The sequence below is a fragment of the Alosa pseudoharengus genome, unplaced genomic scaffold (assembly GCF_046254945.1).
Source record: "Alosa pseudoharengus isolate Yale_2024_CS ecotype anadromous, Long Island Sound unplaced genomic scaffold, YU_APseudo_1.1 YU_APseudo_1.1_scf_8, whole genome shotgun sequence".
Taxonomy (NCBI): Eukaryota; Metazoa; Chordata; class Actinopteri; order Clupeiformes; family Clupeidae; genus Alosa; species Alosa pseudoharengus.
The window spans coordinates 8887649-8905171 of record NW_027468870.1 but is presented as its reverse complement, the minus strand read 5'-3'; the positions used below and the strand labels follow the sequence as shown (position 1 = coordinate 8905171).

General features: G+C 40.1%; 1 protein-coding gene and 1 pseudogene across 1 annotated transcript; both read left to right on the top strand.

Annotated features, from left to right (window-relative positions):
- The first annotated feature begins 3994 nt into the window (after positions 1-3994).
- On the top strand, positions 3995-4767 carry LOC143112112 (tetraspanin-16-like; annotated as a pseudogene).
- Positions 4768-5463: 696 nt separating this feature from the next.
- timd4 (T cell immunoglobulin and mucin domain containing 4) lies at positions 5464-12665 on the top strand. Its single transcript, XM_076274357.1, has 7 exons — positions 5464-5521; positions 6099-6437; positions 6978-7043; positions 7759-7835; positions 12011-12122; positions 12393-12426; positions 12581-12665. Exons 1-7 carry the CDS (start codon positions 5464-5466, stop codon positions 12663-12665), a joined length of 771 nt encoding a protein of 256 aa, XP_076130472.1.
- The last annotated feature ends 4858 nt before the right edge of the window (positions 12666-17523 follow it).

Here is a 17523-nt window from a genome sequence, read left to right as displayed (position 1 = left end):
CATTATGTACTGCCACGTGCTGTCTGTAGCACTTTTGTTCTCAGTCTAAGTGTATCTAAGCAATTTTAGCAAGGTGGACTGGGAACATAAAGAATTACATGCACCAGTTGTGCATGTACTGTCACCAGCATGACAGTAACCTCTGTCTCACTGAGCCTGTGAAGACACTCCCAGATTCTTTACTGATTGCATTGAACAGGGCTGATCTCAGCCGTTTTTAAAATGTTTCTTAATTCCTCTTTATTTGATCTCTTCATTGGGGCTGGAACCTGTGAACTGTGAATAACACATGCTGGCCTTTTTGTCTTGTATTAATGAACTGTTACACTTACTTATGCCTAAAACCAATGTCTGTTTTTTAACAATCAGAAACAAACCTACAAACTTGTAGCCTGGCGAGCCAGACCCACATTAAAATATAGGGTCTGGGCACTCACCGTTCGCAGTGCTCAGTCCGAGGGTCGGGATAATCAGTTGTCTTTCAAATTCCCTCTGCACGCAATAGGATATTTGTTTTCAAGTAGCAGGGAATTCAAGCCAAACACGTTGCAACTCTGCCATCAATCATTATGTTAAGCCCACCAAACGACTCTATACACGATTTCAATGTCCTGATTAAGTTTCGATTTCTGGAGCTCACAAGCCAACGGAGAGTTGCTAGACTAGCCCTGGCAGCAAATTTAATTTGCTGCCGCTAGGGGCGGGTCTAGATTTCTAGGCTAACAAACTTGCACTTTTCAATGTTTATGGAACTTTTCTAACAGATATTGAACCCAGTTACACCATTTCCTTTACTTATTCCAAACCAATGTCTGTTTATCAAACTTTATTTTTGATGGCACTGAACTCAAATATGAAAAACACTTGAAAATGTTTATGGAATTACAACTACATTTAACTCATTACAACTTGTATCAAACCAGTTTTTGTCTATGCTGTCAAACATTATGGATTATGTTCCCAGTTTTGATCTGGGATGTCATCACTTTATATGATATACAGTATCAGAATATTCTATTACTGTTAAGCCACTATGAATATTAAAATACACACAACCATGTTTCCTGTATCAGCTCTTCTACTCGGAGTCAGTTTACTCAGGTTTGTCACTCAACCACGTAGCCTACTTGGAATAGCCTACCCCTCAAGTGTCTGAATGGCTGATCTCACACTCGATCAGTAGGAAAAATGTGGGCAGGGGAAGTGGTTGAGCACTGCTCTTCCATGCCCACATCCATGGCTGAAGTGCCCTTGAGCAAGGCACCTAATCCCCTTACTGCTCCCCGAGCGCTGCTGTAGCAGGTAGCTCACTGCTCGGGGTTAGTGTGTGCTTCACCTCACTGTGTGTTCACTGTGTGCTGTGTGTGTTTCACTAATTCACAGATTTGGATAAATGCAGAGACCAAATTTTCCTCACGGGATCAAAAGAGTGTATATATACTTATACAGAAAGGTTCCATAAACATTTAAATGAGATCAGCCATTCAGACACCTGAGGGGTAGGCTATTCCAAGTAGGCTATGTGGTTACGGGTGAACAGTCTGTGGTTGGGGTGAGAACAGTCTTTGATGATGCTGCGCGCCTTACGCAAGCATCGCTTGCCCTGGATGGCCTCGATGGAGGGGAGTGAGGAACCGGTGATGCGTTGGGCAGTTTTCACACCCTCTGCAGTGCTTTCCGGTCATGGGCAGAGCAGTTGCCATACCAAAAAGGTGATGAAGGTGGATCTCATAAATCAAATATTCAGTCACAGTCTAGCAGATGCCCTGCAGTAATGCAATGTAGAGCTACACCTTCCTCAGTTCCAGGGGTGTGAGGAGACCGTTCAGCTCATTCGTGGTAGTCCTTGAGCAAGGCAGTTGTTCTGGGGAGATATACAATAAATAAATGAATAAAAAGGGATTTGAGATGCATCTTATTTTTGTTAGAGTGAATTACATGTGAATAATACAGTGTTGGGCATTATGGGCAAGCTACTTGGGAATTGTAGTGAGCAAAACTATCAGTTACTCTGCCATGAATAAAACTTCACTACACAAAACTACCACCCCAGTCAAATGTAGCAAGCTTAGTAACACAAATACAGCAGTAGGCTAGTTCACTACATAGGAAGCTACTTTAAAATGTGCTAATTTCACATGACAAAAGTGTAGCTTGTTTGGCCAAGCTACTTCATATAAAGAAGTTAAGCTATTGAAAAGTTACTTTATTCAGGAAATAGTGAAGCTACTGTACCACCAACACACTTATTACTAGCTAAGCTACAAGTAGCAACTGCCCGATAATAGGCTACAGTCTGTGCCACTTGTGTAAAATTCGCCGGCCAATGTTATATTAGTAATATTTGATTCATTTCTACAATAGCATTCTTGTGTCAGTTGTAATGTAAATTAGTGTTATGGAATATGACTCATCAAGTCTCAGTTCATAGCCGGGTGAACACCTGAACACCTAGCAAGTAGCCTAGCTAGCTGGCTACGATTTACATACAATAACAAAGATCCTTGCTCCTTTTCAACTCTCTGGTAATATTGCATTCACAAAATACAACCAATAGTACGATAATGTTAAATCTTACTTGGGAAAAGTAATCCCCCGAGCCCTGTTTGTGATGGTCCGCCGATTTGAGCAGGAATATGCTGCACATTGCTCTGGCATCTTGTTTTTTCTGCTGCAACTATAGCGGCTGCATTTCCTGTTTCCAGCAGCCAATGCTGTGTCTACTCTGGCACAAAGGCTCTGGCATTGCAGCAAATCACCCAGACGTCATTTTTTTACTTCTGACGTCAGACGCAAAGTTTTTGCACGTGGCACACGTAAAAATAACGTGGAGGCGTTATTTTGACAGACGTTTTGTCTTGAACGGCTTGCCATAATTTCACTCAGTGCACACACGCACAGCACGTGAATCTGCTCCAGCTTGCTAATGGTGGTAGTTCCCTGTGATAAACATTAAAATTATAGCCTGACAAGCCAGACTAGGCAATAACATAATTTGCTGTCGCTAGGGTGCGTCTAGATTTCTAGGCTATTAAAATTAGCTTTGAATTTAATCAATAAGATGTAGCCTTATAGCCTATGATCTCTGTGTAGACAATAGCCTAATGAAAACTGAAAAGACCTATCTGTCTGTGCCCTGGCTACAGTAGGCCTACAGTACATGCACTCCTATTGAATTTTCAGAACCAAGGAGAGAAATGAAAAAAAATGTGTTACAGCTCTGTCTGCTATTTACACCCATTCTTCTTGATACATAATGAATACATGAAAATGTATAAAATGTTTATCAGTACATTAGATTACTTTGCAAATTGCTAAACCATATAATAGCCTGTCCCACCATCATCGTTGAAATAGCATAATGCTAGAATTTAAATGCAAAAAATTAAAATAAAAAAAATGTCCAGCTCAGGTTCAGATGATTAAAGCTTTATAGGCTAGGGAATGTAAAACTTAAGTTCCAGTTTACACCATTCAAATTGTGTTTAAATAAAGTTAACTCGTTTTCTGAACATTTTGTTCCATGTGCCCTTTTTTTTAAATTTGAGCCCCTGCCCCTTCAAAGGTCTCTGCACGCCCCTGCTGCTCTACTGCAAGTTGCGAGGATACATTTTCGAGCTTCATGGTTTTGCAGCATCTTTACCACATTGAGAATCAAACCCTTACCTCAAAGTGAAGAAGAAGATGGGTCGAATTTAGGAGAACGTCACGCCGGATGATTCACTGGTAACGTTCATGTTCATGTCAAATGCGCATGTCTATCGAACAATTTTAGGGTACATTTCACCAGACAGTTGTCACATTTTACATATATCTTACATGAAATTTACCAATACATAACATCTGTTGTCACACATATTTTTTACAGAATAAAATTAGGTAGGCTACTTGAGTGTAGATTATTCAATATTATAGCGGAAATGACAGAATGTAGTAATTTTATGTTTATTATACACATTTAACTAAGATGGCCGGTCATCGCACATACTTATGTATGAAGCATTCAATGGTATTTTCCTGTGCAGTGATATTCCTGAGTGGTATGTTGCTGGTCGGCCTGGGTGCATGGATGAGATATGGTGCGGCCTAGTCGACTTGATGGGCCATTACTCTATGCAGCTCATCAACCTCAGCTACATCTGCATTGCTATGGGCTCCATCGTCAGCCTCACCAGTATAATGGGGTGTGCAGGGGCCTGCAGGGAGAATCGCTGCCTCCTGGCAATGTTCTTTGTCGTTATGATGATGTGGGTTGTTGCACAGTGTCGGTGTAACTGTTATCATGGTGTACAGTAATTCAGTGGGATTCATGCTGTCTGATACCTTTAATGACTCTTTTGGTGAAGTTTTACATGGGAGTGGCTGCTCCAGACCCCATATCCACTGCATGGAATGTTGTCATGACCAAGTTTAGTTGCTGTGGCTTGACCAACATGACCAACGACTTTGTGGGGTCCACATTTACTCAGGTCACTGGGCTGGCTTATCCAAAGACCTGCTGTGCCAACATAACCTCTCCCTCCTGTGATGGCACCACCATTGTCCCCAACCTAATTCACCCCGAGGGCTGTTTTGACAGTCATTGATGTGATCAAGAGAGAGAGTACAGCATTGGGAGCAGCTGTAGGAAGCATGGGTGTTGTTGAGATTGGATCCCTGATGCTGTCCATGATTCTCTTCATGAAGCTGGGCAGCATGCATTACGAAGTACAGTACGAGATAGGAAACGTAGTCAGGCTACAAACATCTGAGCACAGAGAGGCGTAGAATTAAGACTATTACACAAAAAAGTCACCATGACTAAGGTCAGATCAGAGTGATGAAGCTAGAAAGTATTACATTTCTTGCTGAGATTTCTCAACTAGATTTGTTATGTATACACATTGTTTGAGCCAGATTAAAACTTTTTGTGGGATTGTAAAAAAAAAATACACATTTAACTATAGCAGATTTACAACACCCCAAAGTCATTTTTTACAGTGTAGGCTATGCGCGGGATGTGCAAACCCTTAATGAGATAGAGAGACCCCCTTAAAGACAAAAAGATAATTCGAGCCCTGCGTGTGAACTTGTTGAATTGTGTGTGTCTCACGTCCATTCCGTGAGACTTGATCCCTGCTATATGCAGCCTTATGTCCGGTCTATGGATGTCTGCTTTAGTTGTTGACTTTGAGATTTAAAATGATACTTTTTAGATTTTAACGGGCCAAGTTGAAGACCTGGTGTCCGTCATTATTTACCCCCCCCCCCCCCCCCCCCCCCCAGAGCTATTCTAAATGCAAAAATGTAGGGGAACGAATGACATATATAGAGACAGGGTGCGCAGAGTGGTCTGTATGCGCCTGTCCAAGTTGGAGATGTCGCCGGCAGCAGCCATGAGAACACAGAAGTCTATTGTGCTCTCTTCTGTGACCTATCACTACTGCTCACGGAGCTCCCCACAAAACACACTTTACACACGCAATGGCTCCCTCAAGCTCAGCTCTGCTGCAGTGGATCATTCTGCTTTTAACAGTCTCAGGCAAGTAAAACAGTCAGACATGTGTACTAATATTGGCATACAGTTTGAAATGTTCAAAAATCCAGTCTTGAACTTTGAACATATTGAACATTGACGTCATGCTGCTTATACCTGAAAACTTCTGCAATGGTTCAAAAACTTCTTGCTGGTGTTAAAATCACCTTTTGCCTTTTCATTCAGGGGTTCCTGCTGATTTATTATTTATTTTTTTTACAAAAAATGCAACTGAATTATATTCTATGCTTTTGTTCCAACATAATTTTGTACAGCACCAGTTTTGTTGTTTGTTTGCTTACTTTGATATTTCACAATGTTGATGCATAGAACTAAAATAAAAACTAAGACTATTTTACACAGAGCGTAACATGCATAAACAATTATTAATGTAGATCACAATGACTCTGAAACAATCAATCCAGTCAATGTGTATGCATTGATGGTAAATAAGTGAACTTACGAGTGACTGCACACCTGCCACATCCAATAATGATGCTGACAATGACCAAAACACTCAATGAAATAATTGATCACAAAGTAGGAAAAAACCCTCATAAGCTCAATGCTCTCTCATATACAGGGGCCAAGTCATTGAACCAGCCATTTAAAGTGACAGAGGGGAGTTCTGTGGTCCTTGCCTGCCATTACTCAGTGAGGCGTCATGGTCTCAGCCATGTATGTTGGGGCCGGGACTGTGGGACCTTCTGGTGTAATGACATTCTTGTGCAAGCAGATGACAACGGAGTTATTTCAAAAATATCTGACAGGTACCGACTTATTGGAGACGTTCTCTCAGGCCAAATGGATCTTGGTATTCAGAAAATCCAGCAAATAGACAGTGGGTCCTATTGCTGCAGAGTGGATATAGATGGGCTTTTTAATGACAAAAAAGTGTCCTATACATTGAAGGTTTTGAAAGGTAAGTTTACATAAGCATTCCTGACCTTCACATTTTCAGCGTTGTTTACTGAAGCTTCCATACACCATATGGAACCATCTTAGCAGTCACTGGGTCTGTCTGAAATAGAAGGCAGCAACTAGCTACCTCACTGGCTGTAACTAAGTCACTTGCTGTAGCAGGCATCAAGGTACCAGCTCTGAACAAGATAGCCGCCAGAATGAGTAGTAGAGTAGTAGAAATGAGGAGTAGTAAACCGTCATATGTTTTTCTCTTCAAAATCCGGCCAAATAAAGGTATCTTAATAAAAATGTAAAATTCCATGGACATTCCAAAATTCCATGTTATTCCAGTAATTCCAAGACCCCTAGGAACCCTGTTTATACAAATATTTGATTCAACCATCCCTCAATGCCTGGCCGCCACCGAATGCTATCTTAGAAGGCAGTAGCCTATTTTTTCTTTCAGACAGACTCATTTTCTGAATGTAAGATTATTACTCAATGTAAATATGTTTTATCTTATATGCAACATTTTCTTGAAGTACTTGTTTCAATTTAGCTCCAACTACAATGCCACCATTAACAACATCTGCACAAAGCACTGAGTCTCCTCTGGCGTCAACAGGTGAGCTGGGGAACCTCTTTAAGGTATTAAATTGTACCTGTGGGTTAACAGCAATGGATGAACAGGTAATGATCAGATCATTACCATGTTGCTAATCATTGATATTTTGGAGTAATTTATGCAATGTAATATCTTGTAGTTCCAATATGAGTTACAAATAATGGAAAACAAGAGAATAGGTCAAATGTAACTCCAGTGGTGCTGTTGATGAGCAGCTGGTTTAGTATGGATTGTAAAAACAGAATTGAAAACCGCACTCTGGAGCATTAGGTCTTGAAAAGTCTTTATTTGACCATGTTTAGGGCCAAAACACGTAGGCCTACGTTTATTTAAGACATGGCAATAAAGCAATAAAGACTTTTCAAGAGCTAGTGCTTGAGAGTGCGGGTTTCAACTTTGTTTTCAGTCTTTTCTGAACTCACACACCTGAATTGTACACATCAGCTAATACCAACTCCAACCCCAGAGAGAGAGAGAGAGTTTGGTTAAATGGTATATAAGTGATGGATTGTGTGGAACATGGCATTTGTAGGTATGAGCCAGACCTGTTCTCTTGCATGGAGGAATGACATCCTCACCGAGATTCTAAAACCACTCTCAAGCAGGAGGACTCACAGGCCTTCTGAAGACACTACTGTTAACAAGTATGAAAGATGTTACACGGAATACAATACAATTATAATAATGTTTTACATGTAAATCACACTTTTAACAGAACACTGGAGGAGTGCCATATCATCTCATCTTGATATTTTAAGGAAAAATTTAAGTCAAGTTCAATCTGAAACACTGGTGAGTGCAACATTTTCCATGCAATGTGAATTTATCCATGCTCTAACAATGAATTCAACCTAAACCTGAAGGTGTGTTGAAATACAAGTGGGACAGTTAATCTCATATTTTCATGACAATTAAACTTTTTACAACTCCAAATCAGAAAAAGTTGGGATGTTGTGTAAAATGCAAATAAAAACAGAATGTAAACCCATATTTACTGGCTAGCAGCAAAAAGGATATGGACAATCCGTGTATGGTTCGTTCATTCATTATTCGTTTTTTAAACCAAAAACAGAAAAAAACAAAAAACAATTATCTTTCTGTCTGTCATTCTAAAACCAAAATGGGAATAATGGTTGGTTGTCTAGGAGATGTGTGGACATTCTAGGTCCAAACCTATGAGTCTAAGCCTTAGTCGTTAAAAAAACAATCTTCAGGTGTAAGGGACCGTTCGTTATTTATAAACGGGGTCACCGGAGGAAAATAGGGGAGGGTCATGTCTTTTTATTCTTTGTTGAGGGGAGGGTCACCTAACTTTTTTTTGTCTAGGAGGGAGGGTCACCCATCTTTTGTAATAATGAAAACAGCAAAAAATAAAAGTGGCTTGTTTGATTGTTGATTTCTGTCGCCATATAACGTTGTCTTTCGTTCCATAGCTCTGTCAACATTGAACAATGAAAATAAGGGAGATTTCCCGGGTTTCTCACGCAAAATACGGAAAATGTCAACATTCATCCCCATTAACGTTGGAAGGGTTGGAGCAACAAAGTAGCCTACTTTATTCACGCCTAACAACCTATATCCATTTGGTCAACTTTATCCAGCCCTAAACAAGCTAAATTTAACTTTGGTTTACTTGTAGTTTACCGTGTAGCCTAACTTTAAACAGTGTGCATGCTTAACACAAAGCATGCTTCATTCATCCACACATCCAGCTCCTAACGTTTTGACAAGCATTTCTACCAATTGACCTTGTTCCTGCCCATCTCTAGCTTTGCTGTCTCCATCCTTTCTGTTTTTGTTGTTTGCAAAAAAATATATAGTATTTATTGGTAACCAGCAACAAGTGCAATTTGTTAATCGCTGTCATTCTCTCTCCTGCCAACAAAAATGTGTTAGGCCTACGTTCCAAGTAGCAGTGCGTAATTCTGCTTCATAAAGTTGAACAAATACATTTGGTCATATAAATAGCCAGTTTATGGTCTACAGTGTAGTTGGTAAGTTACGGTAGGCCAACTTGGAGTGAATATACAGGGGGAATTCTTTGTCTAGCTGAGTAGCCTGGCAGGTGCGCACATAGGCATAGCCTACGGCCGAACACTAGCCTGGCGGGGCCATCCTATATCATTGACATGTATAGTCTGGCATCGAATCATTCACCTCGCTTAATCCAAGGGGCGGGCAGAGAATTGTCTTTCAAACTGCCTAGGCATGCAATAGGCCAGCGCTACGACCATATCCGTATCCGGTCGGCAAAACGGCAAATACATCCTTCTTCGAAAGGAATGACTTAAGTGCATTGTGTTGATCTACTTTCAAAGAAAAGCACAAGTCCAACTCCTCCAAAGTTGACGCCAACGCCGATTCAAACAACCGCTCTTCGTTTGCCATAGCCACCTTCCTTGTTGTTCACCGTCGCAGGATGTCGTTATCCTGTTAAGCCCGCCTTAAGACTCTCTAACGAAATAGAGCGCTGTGATTGGCCGTCATCCACGGTGTTAAGCCAATAGAAATTCCTATGGTTCGATACTAGACGTACAAGCTGAGCAAATTAATTTGCCGCCGCTAGGGTGTGTCTAGATTTCTAGGCTAGCCGAACACCGCAAGCGCTAATGAATCTTGCTCTCACGACAACCACGTCGTTAACTTAAATAGGCCTAGGTTAACATCACTCTGAGTTCGCATTCAAGCAAGCAAAACGATGATTTGAATACATCTGTTTCACTGGAAGGGCAAGGGGTAACAACAGGACAACACAGAGACAGGCCAGAATGCAGGACTAATGTTATGAGTATTACAGTAATATGGGATATTCTACAGGAAAATATTAAAACGGCAAGACAGCAGGGAAACGTTAAAATGATAAACCCGGAAAAAAGCAACAAGTTCATGTGTTGAATTTGTTATTACCCAGTGTGCTTTGTTGAATGGTCTCAATGCTTTATTGTTTTATTTCATGTGAATACTTACTAGAGGAGTAACTTTTCAAGTAGGCTAATGCAGTTGCAGGAAGTGTGCATTTAGTTTCCATGCTTATTGTGTTTCCACAACAATGTTAGCGAGTAAATCTACTGAAATGGCCACCATCTTGGTGAAGTGTGATGTGTAAGATCAGAAAGCAGAGGTTGATTTTAGGACGTTAGCATATGTTGATGTGTTATCATAGCATAGCGCGTAAGAGCGAGGGCGGAAGACATCGTCAATTGGCCGGGGAGGGTCATGTCATTTTTGTAAATGCTGCTGGAGGGTCGTTGAAAATTATATTGCAGGCAGGGGAGGGTCATGCAACTTTTGATCGAAGCACTCAAAATCCCTCCGGTGATCCCGTTTATAAATAACGAACGGTCCCTAAGTAATTAGACAAAGAGCCATTGCATTCTGTGTAATTTAAAGGTTAGCAAATATACTCTAGGTTGTAATTTCTTTTAAAATATACATTTTGGAGACAAATGGAATCATATCACAGGTCTATGTCCAGGGATGGATTACTGAATGCACCTGCATGGGCCCAAGAGCTCAGGGGGCTCTGAAGCCCAAGCCTCTGCGTGAAGTTGCTTCTCCGCCTTTCTCTTCTCTTTCCACAAAACTCATGAGAAGTCATCATTTAAAGGGTAATTTTTAAAAAAAAAAATCTTCCGAGGCAGCATGCCCCCGAACCCCCCTTTCTTAACTGGGGAGGGCTTTTTGCATCTGTGCCCAGGGATTCAAAATCCATCCATGCATGTCCGTCAAAAGTTTGGAATACCCTAATTGACTGACTTAATGACTTTTAATAATATTTTTGGATGGCAGGAAATTTATTGAAATGTTAACATCATGACTACGGCCTTGTCATAGCCTATAGCCAAATTGAAATAAATGCGAATTTATGATAAGCCTTCCAGTTCGACTGGCAATCCACAGCTGGATAGGTCCCCCAAGCAGTCTGCATTGACACTGCGGGCTTCTCTGTTCACTGGTGTTTTGCTCAAAGGTCCAGGCGGTCCACTACAACAGTCCACCAGTCTTCATGCCATTTCAGCTCAAAACACTTTTAATTTGTTTGCCTACTTTAGAAACTTATCTTTATTAGTGGCAACATTACAGCATTTAGACTATGCTAATCTCAAGCCTAATATTCAAACTGCAGGCCAGCCGTTGGCATTTCTCATATCTCACAGATAATCAATCGGTTATAGTGTTTTGCAGATGGTTTTGTGCAAAGCGACTAGGCTACATTAGTATTACGCATACATTTTAAGCAACAATAGCTTATCACTAATAACAACACAAATAGGCTGATGAATGTTCATTTAATGAAGTTTCATCATTGTACAGTGATCCTACATGTATTTATGTTCCAACACAAGCCTACATGTATCCACCATGTTCCAACAGAATAAGTACATGTTGCACCAATTCTGTGCACATGTTGGATACGTGTAAGTTCATGTATGTATATGTAGGCAGCTTATAAAAAGGCAATTGTTCTGATACATGTCAGTAAGGCGGGTGGTATGATGTTAGGTTGGTTGATCGGTTGGTCGATCAGATGGACGGTTGGGAGGTTTTTGGCTTGATTCCCGTGTCATACAGATTTGTTGTCGACAACGTCATTGGAAGGCAGCCAGCGGCAGTAGCCTAACTTCTGGTGAGATCACAGGGAAACTAGGGACATGCTTGCCACTGGATTCATGTGTATGATGTGATGATACTGAAAGCTAACATAACAACAAACCTTGTTACAGTATTTTCTGCCATTTTTTGATGATCTTTCCATGAGGTCTATTTCTTGCTATAAAGTTGGACATGTTAACATGTGGGGGTCTATGGGAATTGTCTTGCTTTTGGAGCCAATCTGGGTTAGAATGGAGGTTGCCAATTTTTAAACTGCCTTACTAATATGCATTTCAGTTTGTAAAACTCTACTGGACAAATCAAAGTGTAGAATTAAAATGTCTTATACTGTATTCATTCTCTATCATTTCCAGTTTGAAGACTCATTTCCAAGCATCACACTGCAGATCAATGTACCAGTGCTCTCCCTGTCCCTAAGTCTTCTGCTACTCCTCGTGGGTGCTCTGCTACTGCTGGGTTTCAAACGTACACTCACTCTTTTACCTACCACAATCATCAACACTGTAGAGACAGAGACCGCAATAATCATACAGGACAGCCTTTGAAAGCCATTACTTTGTTGTTGTGTCAGTATTTTTAATTTCTTTATTTTTTACAAAAAGGCAACATACAAAAATATATTGATGGCAGACTACATTTTCACGATTAAATGCATTTTGCATGTTATGTATTTGCACAAGCAAAAAGCATACAATTCTGGTGTATTAGTCTTACTCTACTGTTCTGCCCTTGTAGGTGGACTTTACAAAAAAGCTCTACAGGGAGGATGGTATGTGACAAAACAAACATACTAGTTACATTTTAATATTAGTTTGTTTTTAGTTGCAGGCTGAAAAGTTATATAAAAAATGCTAACAACATTTTTGTTAATTGTAAATTCAAGTGGAATGAAACTTAATTTCTTTCTTGATTTCCCTCTGCAGCTTGTCATCAAAAGAGCCACCTCATATCATCTATGAAATCAGGACCAGGAGACCAATTGCAGAGAATATCTACACTATTGACTAGGGCATCAAACCTTTAGTCAGGCAGAACCCCAGGATAGATGTGACATAAGGTACGAATGCAATTTTTTGCATAAATTGATAGTTTAGGGGGTGTAGACTCAGAATCTGACGGGTTCCGCTCCGGCACCCTTGAGCATTTAAATGACATAATATGCCACACACCCTTTTTTGACCATAAAAAATAACTAGATGCACATTACTGTATAAACCCATCATGTATGGTGTTGTAGAAGATCGGCCTACTGCGGATCTACTGAGATGTTAGCGCGTCAACCAGGTCATTCCAGGGCTTAAGTTATTGTTACCGTTTAAGAAAAGCCCAAGCGTTGTCCTTGCTTGAAAGTGTATCCATTTATTCCACAATGTAAAAACAGCATGGCAAACGCACCGTCAACATCGTGGATATAACGTTCAATCCAGTTGCTGTATCCTTTTTTCTTGATTCCTTTAGGGGTGCTGACCTGTTCATCTGTCCATGTTTCGATTTCTTGGCATGTCAAGGCTGGTAGATAGGTTTTTGGACCATCTTGCCATAATTGGGCTAATCACAAACACCGGACAGCTAACAGTTTTTAAGCTATTTGTTTGGACTTCCCCAGAGGATTCCCACCCTGAGCATGACGTCATAGAAAGATGGCCGCCGTGTGAATTTGGTGAATAAACGAACAAATAAATATTGCAAATTCAAAAATGATCGGAAATGTTGTCCAATTTTCTAATACTATTATTTGATGACAATACATTTTGAAAACAGAATACAGCCATTTCTTTTAAATTGAATATTTTATTCCAAAACAGAATAATGAATGAACGAAAAAGTACACGGACCGAGTCACTCTGGCAATGATGCTCATTATTTATGTCCCTTGTATCGTGGGGCACAAATCACATCGGTGTATCTGATATAGGCGGGCCAGAGGCGAGCTAAACAGATGACCAGAGTGCTGCAACATGGAGTCCAGAATCAGTCAGTAAACATTGGTTGTAGTGTTATCCAATTACGTCAAAGTCCGGAATCAGTCTGTAAACATTAGTTGTAGTGTTATCCAATTGCGTGCAGTGAGATTTTAAAATGCATGCTTGGTAGGCTACCACCCCTTGAATTGGGCCATTATATTAGTCATGGCCAGACCCTTAATCTTTCTAGATTTCCAGGGTCTGGATTTCCAGGCTAATTGTTCACTGTAATTAAGGGGGGAAATTCAAGGACTGTTATAGTCAATGTGCTGACTAACTGGCAAGTACCTCATAACTCAGACTAGTTTGTATCAATCCTGGACGGTGGTGTCTGTCTTTAAAGCATTAAAGAAAAATGTTTGGATGAAAAATATTGTTTACTGTAGGCCTAATTCAGGGGTCAAATTCAAGGACAATTATAGTTAACATGCTAACTAATTGTCAAGTACTTCACAAATCAGTTTAGTTGGTATCAATCCTGGACTGTGGTGTCTGTTTTTAAAGCATTAAAAAAATGTTGGAAATGGGTAGGGTTGGGCACCGAAACACGGTTCTAATATGGCACCGGTGCCGACACAAACGGTAGTAACTGCATCGAATAACAACGTGGATTTCGGTGCCTCATTTCGATGCTAAAATAGTGTTTTATATATATATATATAATATATATATATATATATATATATATATATACATACGAGGCATCACTGCATGTCATGCGCCATCTCTAACGTCTTGCTCTGATAGCAACACATCCAGATACAGTTAGCTAACATATGATAAACACTGGATGTATAAACCAGAGGGGTGCACCACATAGGCGAGTGGACAGTGTTTGACAGCTTGCGTGAGCCCAAGTAGCTTTACTTTAAAGCGATATCGCGAGCTCCTGTCAAAATCTAGCGGGCCTACCTAACTACACCCAAGCAAAAGGCTATGAAACAACATCAACAGTAGGCTAGCCTATACGTTACACAATATTCTTGCTAATGCGCTAACTGACATTTATTTGAAATGTTATCAGCTAAGTTGTAAGATGAAAACTTTATTTCACGGTGTGTTAAACAACATAATGGCATGATATTAATCTTTCATGTGCATGAGGCCCATAGCATCACAATGAATATGAAGATCATGTTAAAAGTTAGCTGGCAAAAACATAAATATGTAGGTTACATAGCCTACCTGATGTCACTGAGCTGTCAAAGAGGCTACGAAACCATCTCTGTACGTTATCGTTAATTAAACTCAGCTGGTGTTAGCGCATAGCCATAGTTGCTGTTAAAATGCCTACTAGGCTAGCGCTGGGAATCTAAACACTTCAACACCGACATGTACCCTAACATGTTCAAAGCTACTGCGTGTTATGAGTTAAGACATGACATTTCTTGAAGCATTTGGGAACACACTGAATTAACTGGAAAGTAGAGTCCCTGTTAGATTAGCTTGCTTGCAAATGCCGTTGTCCATGACCTGGCAGTTTTATGGCAAGCGGTTTTAACATACCTTATGGCAAACCGCCTACACTGGGTAAACTTGAAAGCAGAGCTAACCATTGTGTGTGCATGCATGGCAAGCTGTTTTAACATTTGAATGTATTATTCGTAGGAGCAATGAGATATTAATAGTAAATTGAATATAACAGTTCAACTTCATGTTCAAATTTGTCTTATGAATAAAAAAAAAATCAATTCATGCTTTAGACCATTTTAATTTAAAACATTTTAAAAACAAAGTACCGGTTCAACCGTTTCGGCACCGGCACCGTTTTAAAAGTATCGATTTAGCACCGGTATCGGATAAAACCCAAACGATACCCAACCCTAGAAATGGGTGAAAATATTGTTGTCTGTAATCTATGGACAGTTATACTTAATGTGCAAACTACCTGAGAAGTACCTCACAACATTGCTGTCTGAAATTCAGCGACGAAATTATAGCCAACTGGCAAGTTGTTGAACTAGGGTACATCAGACTTGCTATAATATTTATATTAAAATGAATTACTATTGAATGATTGTATCCCTGTATGTATAAGGCTACATGGCAGTTCCACAATTTATTTAATTTAATACCCAGACTGATGAACTGCGTATGCATGACATTCCAATGGCCACTAGCGTGTTATCTAATGTATAATAGCATTTTGGCGTGTTTATCAACGGCATAACCCTAACCCTAGAGGGCGCCATATACTTGCCGTTGACATACACGCAGAAGTGAGACGATAAGTGGCGTGTATGTTTACGCGCCGTTGACATACACGCAGATAGCTCAAAATGCGTGCAGATAACACGCCAGTTGGCTATTTTTGAAGTGGCGTGTATGAAACGCAAAGCCATGATGCCACGTTGCAATGCCAAACATGACATGATTTAGAGGTATAAGCTATTATGCAGCAAAAAGGAACGTAATCTGACCTTAAAGGTCACTTTGCAAAATGTATTTTGTTCTTTGGAGGGACCTAAACTATTTTTTTTTTTACCTTTGTTATGGTCAAAGCTTATTTCTGTATGAGAAGAGCTTTAACTTGATACCATACATGATGGGTTTATATGTTAATGTCTATTTAGATGATTTCCTATGATCAAAAAAGGGGTGTGGCAGATGATGTCATTTTAAAGAAAATGCTCAAGGGTGCCTGATCGGCACCCGTCAGATTCTGAAAGGACACCCCCTTACCTATCAATTTATGCAAAAAAATTGCATTCGTACCTTATGTCACACTTATGTCCACATTCCAGTTCTACCTGACTACTTGTAGTCTGTGGCTGTATAGTTGTATTCATTGCTGTAGTCCTTGCACACAAATGCAAGTAATTCAACCATTTTGTGTACTTCACAAATCTCCATATGCAGGTGCATATTAAATTCAATTTAATTTCTATAGTGCCACATCTCAAGGCACTTTGGAGCATATCGTATTTTCCTAAACATTAGACGCATGCAAATAATAATAATAAATAATGTGGATTGACCGCAATTGTGCATTAGCTGCAGTTTATTTTAAAATACTTCATTGTCATAAAAAAACATAACCAGCATCATTCGATTGGGCCCTTTTTTGTAATTCCCGATAATATTAGGTTTATGGTATTCTTAGGTTTATGGCTGGCTGCACATTGAGCCCAATACAGAACTGTTTCACAGTGTGGGGTATGTTACAAAAATATTAGGATATAGGACGCAGAATTGAACCCAGTTGGACCCACTTGGTTGTGGGTCAAGTGCTAAAGCCATTTAAAGGTACACTATGCAAGATTGTCACCTTAATATAACCTTTATGAAGCCAATTTGATGGTAAATCAACTTGTAATAGTTCACCTAGCATAGCTATGCAGCATATATGTAGCGAGTCGCTACCAAGATAACCAGTCATGCAACTTCAAGAACGGCGGCCTGACAAATCTCGCGAGAATCGTGAAACAATACCTTGTCAGTAGATATGGCTCTTTGGAGATAGTTTTTGCCTGTTGTTAATCCTTCAGCTCCACAACAAAATAATTTTCATTTGGTACAGGGTGGATAAGTCACGAGAAGTTTGCTATTTACAGCAGCAGGGGAAAACATGTAAGGGATAATGTATAGAACGCCGGTCATTATCAGGAAATAGGTCCCGACAGGGCGAACCGGACCCCGACGCGCAGGAGAAGGGTCTTGTTCCGCCCTGAAGGGACCTATTTCCCTTAAGGCCTAAAACTACTACAGCTCCTCCTCACACAAACACACATAACACAGATGGAGAGAGAATGAGCCACCCAGGGCACAGTTTGCTCTGCTTGTGTGTAATTATTGATTATGAGGAAGTGATGATATAAAGGGCTTACCATGAAGTTTCAGTGATGCGGTCATTACTTGTTTATTTTACACATTAAAAGAGAGAAGTCTAAGACTATTATGAT